At 40.9% G+C, this 15,017-nt stretch overlaps 1 protein-coding gene across 2 annotated transcripts in view; it reads right to left on the reverse strand.

Moving 5' to 3' along the window:
- Positions 1–13,548, reverse strand: part of ROCK2 (Rho associated coiled-coil containing protein kinase 2) — a 95,691-nt gene extending 82,143 nt beyond the window's left edge. Inside the window, exon 1 of one of the 2 annotated variants that reach the window (XM_021525398.3) lies at positions 13,357–13,548. In XM_021525398.3, the coding sequence (XP_021381073.2) occupies positions 13,357–13,506 (150 nt within the window). In that variant the 5' untranslated portion in view covers positions 13,507–13,548. The remainder of the gene's footprint in view (positions 1–13,356) is intronic. The other variant, XM_077782430.1, reaches the window with a different exon arrangement.
- Between the last annotated feature and the right edge of the window lie 1,469 nt (positions 13,549–15,017).

Here is a 15,017-nt window from a genome sequence, read left to right on the forward strand (position 1 = left end):
TTCATAGACTCACAGAATATGCAGAGTTGTAAGGGACCCACAAGGATCACTGAGTCCAGCTTCAGGCCCTGCACAGTACAGCCCCAAGAAATCCACCATGAGGAATGTTCAGATGCTTCTTGAGCTCTGTCAGGCTGGCACTGTGACCACTTCCCTAGGAAGCCTGTTCCAGGGCCCAACCACCCTCTGGATGAAGAACCTTTTTCTAATATTCAACCTAAACCTCCCGACTCAGCTTCATGCTGTTTCCCAAAGTCCTTTTACTGGCCTTGAGAGTGAAAAGATCAGTGTCTGTCCTTCCTCTTCTCCTCACAAGGAAACTGTAACTACAGTGAGGTCTCTCCCCAGTCTCCTCCAGGCTGAACAGACCAAATGACCTCAGTCACTCCTCACACGGCCCTTCACCATCACCATCTTTGTTGCCCTCCTTCAGACACTCTGCAATAGTTCAATGTCCTTCTCGTATTGTGGCACCCAGAACTGCCCCAGCACTGCAGGTGAGGCTGCCCCAGAGCAGAGCAGGACAATCCCTCCCTTGCCCGGCTGGTGATGCTGGGCCTGATGTCCCCAGGACAGGGATGGCCCTCCTGGCTGCCAGGGCACTGCTGGCTCATATTCGACTTTCTACTGACCAGGACCCACAAATCCCTTTCCACAGCACTGCTCTCCAGCATCTCATTCCCCTGCCTATGCACACAACTGGGATTGCCCCATCCCAGATACAGAATCCAGCATTTGTCCTCGTTAAACTTAATATGGTTTGTGATCATTCTTCAAATCTGCCAGGATTAGCTAAGAAAATGATTCAGGCTAGTTTTAATCCAGGTTAGGTACTCAAATCAATTCATAACACACCAGCACAAATACTGTGTCACTACCAAGGTGGTGCCTCAGGGAAGCAGGTAGAGCTACTGCTTTAACTGATAGGGAAACTATTTATGTTAGCTATTTGTTTTTAAATGGACTCCTACAACTACTAAAGGAGAAAGACAGGGGTTAAAAAGTTTCTGAGATCCCTGAGGCTTAGTTTCTCATACTGAAAGACTTCTCTGTTCTTTAGATTTCTGAACATTTCTTGTTTTTATTTTAAAAGCTGCTTGGTATCTTCATCTAACACTGTACAATTTTACTGGTTCATCTACAAATTCTTCCAAGACAGATATATTTTTGTTAATCACGTAAAAATTTGATTTGTGCTACCCTTAATGATGGAAGCACTTCAACAAATAAAAAAAAAAAAATTAAAAAATCAACATCTAGACTATTAAATAATCCAGAAAACCTTATTCCAGTTATCAAGACAACCAGAAGAATAGACCATGTCTCTTCCTCTTCTAAATGTGCTAGTCCTAAGGCAGAAAAGTTGCCACCATTACTAGTAATTGCACATGTATTTGAGAAAATATCTGTCCTCTGCTGTGCCCATCTTTTCCAAAATAAGATGGCCACCCTCGATGTTTTATCTTCCTTCAGAGCTTCATAGACTACCTGAGATTATTTAAACTTGTCTTATTTACTGCTGCATTTACATCTGGATTACAGACCAGAGTTATCTGACCCAATCACAGTACTCACCTATTTACTAGGTTTGTGTCTGCAAAATCTTGTCTCTTTCTGCTTCTAGAACTCAGAAACAGAGACAGCATCCTACAGCATTTTTAGGCTTCCCTCATCCCCCATGGACATTCTAACATCTTTGTCTATGGCTGACAGAGATCCCACATCCTCAGGAAGTTTGGTCTCAATCTGACAATGAAGTACTTTGTATCTTTGGAGTGGTAGGACTATTCCACAGCATTTTCAAGGTAAAGTTATTACAAGTAAAGGTTCCTGGGCACTGTAAACCTTGAACCAGATATAAAGTATTATTTCCAATTGATAATAGCTCTGCAAGGTATTCTTATATTCATGCAATGAAATCCTGCCTTTTCACCTTGTCAGAAGATACACAGGGCTGCTTTCCTTGAGACTGTTAAATTAAACCTCTATCAAAATTTGTTTACAAACTGGTATTAAAAATATCAGTTGAGATTATGGTAGCAAAAAGCCAAATATTTTTCCGCTTATTAAGTTTGTGTTTATTCCACCATAATCACTTTTCTTTTTTTAAGCAAATACATCTTCTGAATACAAAGAATTAAAAAGCCCCACAACTGCTAAATAAAAATATGGCAAGAAGCTCAGGGCTAAGTGAATATCCTAAATTACTTGGGAAAGTAAAGCAAAATATAAAGTAGATTGCAAATTCCTCATGGTTTTATAAGTGGAAAACAGTTTTTCCACAGACAATAACTCAATGTCTTCTAAATTTTCCTTCAGCTTTGGCAACAAGTGATTCTTATATGGAAAAGCAAGAAAATATTTGCCTAAATCATCTAATCCCCACAAGAGCCATCTGGATCAGCTGCTTCCTCAAGGAGTCACAATTTTTACATTTGAAGAAAAAAATTGTGCATAAAGACCTTAATGTCAGAAGAAGTGCATGCACTTGGCTAAGGACTGTGGGGAAGAAATAAAATGTACATAGGTCTCTTGTAAGAGTATTTCTGCACACATTCTATATGAATATACACAAGTGGAGAGCACACAATCATGACCTAGCCAGAAACAGAACAGCCACAACTGTAGTTGGGCTGTTGGCACTACCCAACAGCAAGCAGAGATCACTACTAACTCTCTACTAAAGCAGAATTTAAATCTGGGGATACTAAATCCTTGTATCAACAAAAAACAGTTTAATAGCTTCACTGCACATTGAGTAGGTATGATCATGACCCTGGTGTTTCAGGCCATTCTAGACATAATTGGGTCCCTAAATGATTTGAGTTTCCTGTCATTCCTTATTACCCTACATGGAAAGTGTGCATATGACTAGCTACATACACATCACTGTCAAAGGGAGCTTAGACATACAAAAAAATTGATTATTGAATATGTTCATTTACACAAAGACCAGCATTTTCAGAAATAACATTTTCAGGAATAACATGAGAATTGGTGCTGCTCTTGTTTCACTTGCTGCTACAGATGTGGCTTTGGAAACCATCATTCACTCTGAGCACTGGCAAGGTTCATTTTAAGCCTAAATTGCTGATTATTCTGCTGGTTTTGACTTAAATCACAGATTCACAGAAGGATACACAGAATATTCTGAGCTGAAAGGGTATTCTGGTGAATCCTTTTGTGAAACAACAGCAGCACTTGAAACTCTGTGTGAGGCCTCCAGTCCTCTCATAACCAGAGTGATGCTTTTGGACAACCTTGGGCCTGGAACTTCCCTTTAGGGACAGGGCAGTACCACACCAGCTGCAGGGGAGAACCTGGACACAGTCTGAGTTACTGTTATTAGATACAAACTTACAGATGACAGTGACATTTTACCACAATAACAACTTTTTCATTGTTTTCTTACACACAATCAAACATGAAGATGATAAAAATATTATTCTTCTCTCACAATCCATATGTGCTTTCAGCATCAGTGACCCTATGATACTACAGCATCAAGCACATTTGTTTGTCCCCCACTTCCATTTTAGAGGACAACTGACCCAACAGTGCTAAGAGCTTGCACATGAGAAAAAAAATCAAGGCATGATGACAGTAAAACCAAAACAAATTCCACAATTCAGAAATTTAGTCTGTCTATAAACCCAAGAACAATTCCCGTGTGCCAAGAAAGGAGTCCAATTACATGGCAGCCTCTTCTCATAAACTCTAGAAAAGAAAATGTGTCTATGACTTTTCTTCAGTCATGCTTCCTGCATACTCCAAAAAGGCAAAACAGCCATTCCTCTCCCATGTGACATTCAGCATCCATTTGATATAAAACACTGATAAATAGAAATAACTTCAGTATACATTCATCTGGTTTTGATTTAACAAAAAAGAATTTGTACTTCAATATACTGCAATTTTATTAATTTCCATCTGTTTGTAAGACATACAGCACATCTTCCCTCATAAATTTAGACAGTGTGATTTCAAAACATGAATACCATATCACCATATGTACTTTTACCCAACCCATAGAAAACATTCTTTCAGCAATATGGTATAAGCGGAACACTCCATTCTATGTAAAAAACATAAAATAAGCTCTGCAGTTGGGCTCAATGCTGTCTCTGATTTTCTAATTTTGTGAAGCCCTGCTGTAGAGTTATATAAAATAAAGCCAGGAGCTTTTAAAATAATGAGCAACCTAATATCTTACACAATTTTTAAAGTTACATATAAAGTTACTTTATATCTGTCAATATTTGTCAAAGATGTTTTCACAGGTAGAGAGGGGACATTTGGGGTTTCTGGCACTTGAGAAACACTGCAAGACACATGTGGGAACAAATACTGGTTTCTTCTAAAAAATGAGAGCACTGAAATAGTTTATTTTGACACTTAAATTGCCTTTCTTCAGAGGCAGTCAACCATTAAAATAGATGAAATGATTCACACTTCACGGTGCTACTGTTTCAGGCTTCTACGCACATGAACCATTCTTCATAACAGTGTCCACATTTAGAGGTTTTCTTCATAATCTGAACAGAAATAATTTCTAAACCAGAGAAATAGCTAGATATTTATGATTAAAAGGAATTGCCAACATAACATCTTTTTCAGGAGATGTAGCTTATATGAATCTATTTATTATGTATCTTTTAATACAAGCTTAAAATATTCCTGACATAGAACACTACACGCATACAAAACAATGTTCAGGCTACCTCATTTGGTGTTACATTCTGGTTTTACCAGCAGAATTCTGACAACAGAGTTCTGCTGCTTTTCACCTTCACTGTCAATAATGCCACATTTGCAGGGTCAAGACAAATCCTTCAGTTCTGGGAAGATGACAAGTGGGGAAAATAACTTAAAAAGGAAAATAACTTAAAAATACAGTAAAAAATAAGCACATTCCATAATTAAACTAATACTGAAAAATTAACTTGAAAGCAATTTTTAAAATAGCTTTATAAAACTTAACAATTTAGTAATAGCATTTTTTTGAAAGTGCAGCAATTTTTAGCTTTCCCTATCAAATCTATAATTCAGGTGCTTGTAATAGCAACATGGATGCATGTCTAAATTTTAAGAGAATTATTATTTTGTACTCACAGAAAAAAAATTAACATAGAATAATGTTTAAATTACTAGCAGCAGCTGCAATACAATAATAAACTGTCAGTACCTCCTTGCCAGATGAGTAATTCAAGCAGTTGTTCTCAGTCACTTTTCATATAAAAGAACATAAAATAAAAGGGAGGGTATTTTATAATCCAGGTTTATACACCCTAAAGAGATCATTAAATTGAACAGGCCAAGAAATAAAAAGTATGGCTTAATGCCTAAGTGGGCTAGCTTTTACTGTTGGAGGAGGAGGTCCCAAGACATTCCCTAAAGGAAACAGATCATGCATGCATACCCCTGGCACTGGAAAGGTTTTAATTACTTACTAAACCAACAGCTTCCAACATGATATTATTCCCTGCTCTTCTCCATTTTCCTAAACTATTAGAAGGAATTATTAGAACTATTCCTAAATTGAGAGACTTCATGCTTATTTTATCACAAAAGTTTAAAATTCCACACAAAAACCATAATACAGAACTCAAGCATAATTATAAAATTGTGCAAGAAGGGGTGCAACCAATATTAAGTAACCTCATAAGATCTTTTATCTATTTACTGCAGCTTGTTTCCAATTACTTTAGCTGCACATTGTAGAAGCCTATCATAATACAGCCTTCTCTACAAAGCACATGGTGCTAAGTCATTTACAAATAAAAAATCTGTGTCCTAAACATGTAACAAATGACAAGGCTTGTCTCTCTAATCTTGTACTTAAAATAATCAGCACTGAACTGAAAAGAGAGACTAGAACAAACTATTTTCAGAAACCACAAGGAAAACCAGTTTAAGACTGTTTTCTGTATGAAATAGAACATTCTTATAGTATAGGTAAGCCAAACATTTGTATATCCCTCAACCAAAACCTGTGCTATTACTGTTTCTAGAGCACAATCTCTTTGAAAGTATGCACATACAAAGTACTGTGAATTTATCAATGCAGCACTCTTCATTTCAAACAAAAGAAAAATAAAGAGGGTCAATCAAGTTGTATAGTAGCAACAAAAACAATTAGATTTCCAAATTCAGAGCTCATTCAATAAAAACGAATTCCCATAGGAGCTGAAGATCCTTCTCTCTATATATTCCATACTAGGGTAAATCTATGCTGTTGACAGAAGTATGTTTGATATTTAATCAACAGTTAAGCCATAGACTTTGGTCGACTACCTGTAACAGCAGTGACATGGACAAAGAACAATGATGCGTTACAGCTTTTAAATAGTAATCAAGATTTTAGTTAAACTTTAAATAGCATTTGGAAGAAAGAGTGGAACTCAAGAAGGCATTTTTTCTTCCAGTTATTTATTTGGTGTCAGTCAACATTATGTGTTTTGAGATTAAAAAAAATAAGAGTATTTGCTAAAGCTTAACTTTTCTTCTTTCATAGTTGTTTAAGCTTACAACTTTCATGCCAGTATGTGACCTCCCCTTCACTTCCTCCTGAAGAAAAGTACAAGAAAATCCTTGTGTTTGGATGAGTCACCCAAACTTTATCTTGCTTTATGTAGGATCCTTTAATTCTGTACTTTAAATACAGACTAATAAAATCAGTACCTATGATTTAGAACAGTCAAGAGGCAATAGAGCAATTACTTGATTACCTGAGTCCTTAAGGTTTGGAATTAAACACTTTGGCATAGCTTACTTGTGACCATCATTTTTAATCACATAAGTCTATTCTAAATATTAAATTATTTTCCAGTACATCTTAAAAATAAAGCTTCATCATTTCCATTTCATATAGTCGGAAATGAAGAAAAATTTGATTGAAACCATAAAATGATAGCAGTAGATTAGGATTCAGACCCTCCTGCGCACCATTTTTTTTATTCTCTGTACCATCTGAACAACACTATCCTTAAAAAAAGGAATGATGAAATGACTGTGGAATTAAAGTAACAATGCTGAACACTAACATCATAACTCATTAGTCTCCATCTGGGTACACAAAACACAAAGCATCTGATTGGTTATGTTTTGCAAAAGACTCAGATAAGTCATTCTACATGAAATAAAATTAATGGAAGACAAGCATAATCAAAACCCCACTGTATGTCACACTCAGATTGTTTTTCTTCTCACATCTATCACCTTCCACACCCTGCAACAAATGAAGTAGAGACTGAACAGGAGGCACATTTCACATGACAGTGAAGAAATCTGTCAATTCAAAAACAGAACTCCATGATACATCACAGACAAAAAAGGGTCTCTCTCTCAATAGCTGTAACAGTAGCAGATGAACACAGAGAGAAAGCTAAGTCCATACCACATAAAACACCTGACTGAGACTATCCAGCCTAGTGAAATCTGGACAAAATTCACAAAATCACAATCTTCCAAATATTCCAACCAGTCTGCACATTAGGGACCCAATCACTGATTTAAGCCTACAGTTTTAAAACCCTGTTAGCAGGTAACGAACATAATGTTGCCAGTGAAGGATGCAGGTGACACCTGACCTGCGCCCAGGCAGCTGCACCCTCCGAGCACCGCGGCTCTTTGGACACTGCACTGCTGCAGGAGCTTCACACAGGGTAGGCACGGCTGGGGAACTGAGCACTACATTCAACCTTGTGTTTACATTGTGAACAGCTCATTAAAATAAGTTTATTACTAGGCAAGGCTGCCAATATAAACACTGTATTCTTGTTCTTAACCAATGGGATATACCAAGAAAAAAGTATTTTAAATAAATTTGTTACCAGAAACACTCGCTGCTTTACAGTGTAACAGTTTAGAAGAAACCTTGGACACAATATAGCATTCTTCCCTCCCAAAACCCCCATGCTTATGAGTTATAAAAATACACAGATTTTTTAATATCCTTCATTGTATAATACTCTACTACCCAATTTCAATCACTTTCATCTTTAAAATCCAAAGTCAGCTCCTCTGTGACACTGATACAATTCCAGTCATATTTTGTAGATCAAACACTGGCAAAAATTAATCAACTGATTGCTGTGGAGATTGGCTCAAGCACTTTGGAGATAGCACTTTTCTTTCTTTTTAAATTAGGCAGCTTTTGTTATGGACTGCATTACTAGACAAAGAGCCAAATGCTTGGCATTGCTGTGCCATTAGTTAGAACTCAAAACGTACTTTAAAAACCAGGTTCTAACAAGCATTTGCACACATTTCAACTGAAACTGAGACTACTCATATTTGGAAAAGTGAAGAGTTGCTGAATTTTTATTCCTGCACATATAAAGCAGAAGAAAACTCTGCTAATTTGATAGTGTAGGTGTGTTTATGTTTCTCTTAAGTTGTTAAAAAGATTGAACAATTAATGGATACTAATGACACACTTTGCAATCTGATCAACAGAGATGAAATACTGGGAGGGAACATGACTATTATGAATACACACACACAAAATCTGCATGCATCTCGTGTGACAGTAAAAAGAACTGAAGCTGGGCAAAACGTTATTTTTGCTTTCTCAAATCAGAAGTGAAACACTTTAATCCTAGTGTAGTATAAGTCAGAATATAAAATCACATAAAGCTATCAGAAAAGTAGAACTCTTTTTCCACCTAACCATACTGTTATATATAAACCCATCAGAGGGGAACAATGAACAAAAGACAATTCTGTTTCCTTAAGGATCATAATTTTTAACTCTGTAGTAGATGTTCTAAAATTACAGATCAAAAATAGAACATTTATAGAAAGAGTTAGGAACTAAGAGAGAAATAACAGCACAGGAAATATAACAAACAAGAAAAGGTTATTTCTTCAAGAACAGAGAATCATCTGGCCTTCAAATTACTTAGTGGGCAATGAATTTTAGATCAGATCCTGCTAACTGCTACATTTGCATCTCTTCCCTGTACTTGCTGGCTCAAATTAACACAACAGATTGTTCTTGCTGATTCAAAATTATGTGTGGCAATAAATTCAGGAAAGCAAAACAACTTTCATATTAATTATGAAATACTTAGAAAGTTCCTAAGGCTAAAATCCTGTTAAGGAATACCTTGTATCAGCCATGAAGACCTGGAGACCCTGAATTAACAGAGCTAAGCCTAGTGATCTGCTCAATTAACACTCTTGGTACAAGGCTGGCATCTATTCAGTTGATGAGATCTTTATGGACAGATGCACCTATTGAAAGAATGGGAGTCAGAGCTGTATCTACAATCCGCTTTTCATTAAGAATAAAATTCAGGGTCTTGATGGCAACGACCTATGTAGATGAACATCTATTCATGTTCAAACTGGTGTAAATATACAGTTTACCTGTCATCTTTATTTAAAAAATAAATAAATGGCAAATTAGTTCAGTTTTGGTTTGTGGGTTTGGGTTCCAAGGCATGTGTATTTTGAGACACTTGAGTCCTTTCCTGCTAATCATTTCTCCATTTCTCAGTCCACCATGCTTGCATTCCAACATAGCCCAGCACTGTGCTTATAATTTCACTGCTGCACTGTCTAATTAACAGTTTTAAGAGCTCCTTCTTTCAAAAGCTGACACATCCATAGCAGACCACCAGAATATACTCAACATTTTACACCTCCAGTGTAATGTCAAACTTCAAGCTTAACGCTAAAATCCTGAGGCCTGCACTGAAGAGTGAGTCCAAGGGCACCCTTCTCTGGACAACTGCACTCGAACAGCTCCAGCCCAGGCACAGCAGTGCAGGAAAAGGATGTTAAGATTTACCAGAGCTGTTTGTCACCACCACACAACTCAAAAGTTGAGTTCAGCATGTGCTGAAGTGATACAATTACTCATGGCAAGGAAGCAGAGATCTGGATTAGTTTTACACAGCCTACAGTAACCTATCTGCTGTTGTTTTAGAGAAGATAGCACTTGCCAACGCATCCCTACATAATGTGTATGAAATACTATCAAAATAACTTAGTTCATACTGTAGTTAGAGTTTATATGCAAAATCATAAATGCCCACAAATGTATTTGAGCACTGTTAAGCACTCCTTAAATTTAGCTGTCAACTTGGAACTATTTGGTAGGAATGTATTTATAGAAGGGTTTCTTATGGATCAGCAAAGGTCAAATGCCATTAAGTGCTATCATGCATGTGTACATGCAGTACACATAAAAATGTCACTTCATTAAATTAGTGGGTGACACAACTGGCAGAAAAGCAAATAATAAAAATATGGTAGCTTTACAAAGTAGTCTGCGTGATCTAAATGTAATACAGAAAACAGGTTTTCATAACCACTAATGCACTGTTACATGCCCAAAAAGGGTAAGACTGTACCATAGAAAGCTACTGTCACCAAAGTGACAATACCAAAATTATTTATCTTAGCATAGGCAACCTAACAACAAGCTTTCAACAAGATACAATGAGAGAATGAGCACTCAGCCAACGCCTCAATGAGGCTGCAATAACCACTTCCCTTTGTGGATGTCTTTGCCGACACCTATCACAGCACCAAGTACACAGTTCTAGCATTCCTCTTTTCATCTCTTTATCAGACCAAAACCAGAAGAACCCCACCAAGTGCTGGCTGTGCACCTCATCTATGCTAATGAGTAGAAAGTCCTCCATGATTATTTTTTTATTTAGCAGAAAAAGAGTAGTAATAACCATGCCACACATTCTGGTTGGTTCGCTGTTTCCTGGGACATTTTATTTTGCCCTCAAGTGCCTGTGAGAACGAACTAGATGCAGAGTTCTCCATCTCATAATGCCTCTGAATTGAGAATGCATAGGTCTTTTTTGAAGATACGTTTTAATTGAACACAAATAATTATGCTCAACACAGGCATTAATGACTGCTAAGGCACACAATATAGCAAAAACCCCATTAGAAAATCTAACAGTCTCTCTTAGCCCCGAAGGGGGATGGGAGGAACATAATCAATCAATGCATTTGGCTTCATAGATTCTCCTGCTGAAGAAACAGATGGATGTGGTCAGCCATCCTGTGGTCAGGAAGGTACGCAAAGAAAGTATCTTCATTTAGAGCCACTGAATAAAACATCTCTTGATGACAGTGGAATTGCTATCTAGAGAAAGACAGCTTATTACCTCAGCTTCTCACGCCTTTCAAATGTACACCATGTGTTATAGATCAACAGCTACTTTTTCACTTTTTACGGCTTCCCAAAAATAAAGCATGCACACAAAATACAGAATAGCAGCTGTTTATGACTTTTTACACTGTAAGGAAATGAATTCCATTTTGAATTCCATTCCACATTTTTAGTTTTGGTTATGTTATTTTTGGAGGATGGAATAGTGGCATTCCAGCTAGTCTTTTTAAGATGCTTTCCCTGACTCTCAGTTCATGTTGCTGTATTTCTACTTTTAACTGAAAACACATTTTCATTTTTGATAATTTACACTGCAAGGGAGCTGTTTAGTAAACAAGTAAATTTTTCAATATTAATATGCTTTCATATTCAGACTATTTAGCAGCACACCAATGCAAAATTAATGTCAAATTGCATAAAGCAACAATACCAGAGACCAAAAGAAAGTGCTTTTACAGGAAATCTGTTGCAAATTTCCTAAATAAGAGTAATAAATAGTCCACTATTTCATACACAGATATGTAGACTGCACAAGCTAGGAAATGTGATTGATTAGCATTATATTTCACTTGCTGCTAGTTTTTTAAACAATACTTACAGAGTGCAGAGAACAGTGATAACCTTTACTGTAAAAAAATGCATTTACAATCCAGCTAACAGTCTCCCATGGTTTGCTTTCTCAATGTATTACATGAAGCAGTCTAAATTGCTAACATATAAAACAAACAAAAAAAAATCAAGTTCTGAGCAGCCCAATCTCAATTTTGTAGCTAGGATTTCTCTTCAGAAACATAAACATATTTGAGTGTATTCCATCTATGTCCAAGGCATGGGAGGTGAGAAAAGAAAAGAATCATGCTGTTGAGTATAAAAGCAGAGTGTGAAAAAGTCTACTGGGGTTAAGTATTAACCTGATGCATTTTTCAGAACGACTGTACTATTTTTAACTGCTCTTTTTTGGCCACAGGTCAAAGTTTTCCAAGCAAAATACCAAAGTGAAAATGCTGGGAGCGAAGCCCAGAGGCAGCTCTCTCTGCTTTGGCCTAGGCAAAAACTTATCTGAATCCAGTCAGATATGTAGCACTGTTTCCCACCCCCCTCCATTGACTATGGCTGTCATTATGCCTCTGAACATGTACGAGAGGAGTAACACAGCACCACAGCCTCGGGAAGAACATTTTTCAGATGTTATAGGAAATTCCTATATTCTCCACACAGCACAGACATACATTCTGTTCAGTCAGTTCCTGTATTTTTGGCCAAACAGGACTGAGTCATTTGAACGCATAAAAAAAGACACAGTGTAAGTGCCTTGAGCAACTGTTACAAGGACTGGGACACATTGGAAATCTTGGGGCAGACAGGAGATGTACGATTTGAAGACCCCCAAGTTCAGTTAAAATACTAATAATTATAATACTAATAATATAATAATGACAACAACGATAACAATAATTATAATAATCTGTCTCTTGGCTTCCTTTCTAGAGTTCAGATGGTTAAATGAGAAAATCTAACCACTTTCACACTTTTTCACAAGGGCATAGATTTCTCTCTAAGGTAAACTGTATTTCATACACTCACGCGGAAAAATACTATTTGAAAAGGGACACAGACGAATCAATTTGCCCCAATGAAAAATAAAAGTGAAGGGTCACTGGACCCTCCAGTTGCATTTCTCCCTTAGGCGTGTCCCCTTTTCCTGAATAACTTCCACACCACACAGCAACCTCAGCTTCACCAGGGGACGTTTCACAGGGGGCGAGGGATGGGCGCCCGGCAGCGCACACAAAGGCAGGTACTTCGGGGACGGACACGCTGAGATTCCCAGGCGCGAAAGCGAACGGTGTGAACGATGCTGGGAGGGAAAACAAAGCCCTTTCCTCTCCCTGGATCAGATCTCAGCAAGGACGTTTCTCGCTTTCCGCCAAATAAGATGTATCTGATCGGGGAGCGCTCGCTCTCTTCTCAGAGCGCCGTGCCCGTCCCCTCCTCAGCCCAGTCCTGAGGGCGCGGGCCGCTCCCGCCACCTCCCCGCTGCCGGTAGCCCGGCCGGGGGCGTGGAGACGATCTTCCGTCCTCCCCCAGGAAAGCACTTTCAGGACGCGGGAGCCCTTTCCTTCCTTCCCGTTCCCTCCCGCCCGCCTGAGGCGAGGGCAGCGCTCCCTTTGTTCCCCCGCCGAGCGCTTCCCCCAGGCGCGGCCGCCCCTTACCAGCAGGCTCTCCACGTTGACCGGGGAGCGCGGGTCGCGGATCATGGACTCCAGCTTCCTCTGGCGGCCCTCGAGCATCCCCGCCGCCGGCTCCAGCGCCTCGGCCGCCAGGGGAGCCGCCGACATCTTCCCCGCCGGCTGCTGGCTCATCCTCCGGCCCGCCTAGAGCCGGGCCCGCGGAGGGCACTGCGCGGGGCCGCCGGGCGGGCCTAGCGCGGCGGCGAGCCCGGGAAGGGCGGGGGCGGCGAGGCGGGAGCGGAGGGCAGCGCCGCCGGTGGCCGCCGCCCGGGCATGAAGGGCGAGGGAAAACGGCCGCCGCTCCGCCGGGCGCGGGAGAGGGAGGGGAGAGAGCTGGAAGGGAGGGACGGAGCGCTTCCCGCCGTGCCCCCGCCTCTCCCGCTCAGGGCGTCCCTCGGCGGCCGCCGCCTCACTGCCCGCTCCGCCGGGACATCGCTCCGAGGGCGGGGGGAGGCGGGGGGCGAAGGGGGAGCGGATCGCTCTGCAGCGCTCGCCGGCTGCTGGGGCGGGAGCCGCGATCCCCGCCAGCCTCGCTGCCCTCGCCGCTCTCCGCGCTGCGCCCGCCCCCGGCTCGGCGCGGCCTCCCCTACCCACAAGGCCCCGCTGCGAGCGGCGCATTGTTCGGCGCTGCTCCGCGCCCGGCGCATCCTGCGCTCGGCGGGCCTGGGCACCGCAGCCCTCAGGAGCAGGGCTGTGTGCGTTTTGGCACACGGGACCTCAGCCTGCCCGCGTGGCGTCAAGCACACAGAAACCGAAAAATATTTGAGAAGGTGGGAGAGTAGCACTTCCGACAGAGTAGCAGTGCTCACAGCGTGAATCGGAGATTCGTGGAATGGTTTCGGTTGGAAAGGACCTTAAATATCATCTAATTCCAAGCCCCCTGTCATGGGCAGTGACACCTTTCACTCGGCCAGATTGCTCAGGGCTCCATACAGCCTGGCCCTACCACGTCAGGGATGGGGCATCCACAATTTCCCTGGGCAGCATATTCCAGTGCCTCACTGCCCTCATGGTAAAGATTTTTTCCCCCCCTCCATATCCAATCTAATCCTACACTCCTTGAGTTTGAAACCATTCCCTGTTGTTTTGTTGCTACATGGTCTCGTCAACAGCCTTGCCCTATCTTTTCTATAAATTCTCTTCAGGTATTGAAACGCCACAATAAGGTCACCCCAAAGCTTTCTCTTTTCCAGGCTGAGCAATCCAAAGAAGAGGTACTCCATCCCTCTCCTGTGTGTATATCCTACGTATAGGAGAGGGAGGAAGAAGAACTAGGCAGTGAGGAGCTGTGCTGGGTAAGGTGCAGGCCACCCTCATGCCCCCTGAGGAAGATGAACCTCCACACTGTGCTGGAGATGGGTACAGCCACTCTGCTGCACTTGGTGGCACTTTGAGGGGAAAGGCAAGAGAGGCTACAGCAGGGAAAGTGTCACTGATGCTTGAGCTGTGGCCGCAGGGATGCAGGTGGGGAGTTGGATGGTAGGGATGGGATGGGATGCTCCATGGAACGCCATGTGAGGTTGTGGCCAAACTATGGTTCCAGCAGCCCTGAGATGTGGCTCCTGGGCAGATGTTCTAGGGCAGAACAACAGAGACTGTGGAGGTGTCATTTGCTGAGGTGGAGGGACCTCAGGGAGGAAAGG

Source organism: Lonchura striata, chromosome 3 (genome assembly GCF_046129695.1).
Source record: "Lonchura striata isolate bLonStr1 chromosome 3, bLonStr1.mat, whole genome shotgun sequence".
In the NCBI taxonomy this organism is placed as follows: Eukaryota; Metazoa; Chordata; class Aves; order Passeriformes; family Estrildidae; genus Lonchura; species Lonchura striata.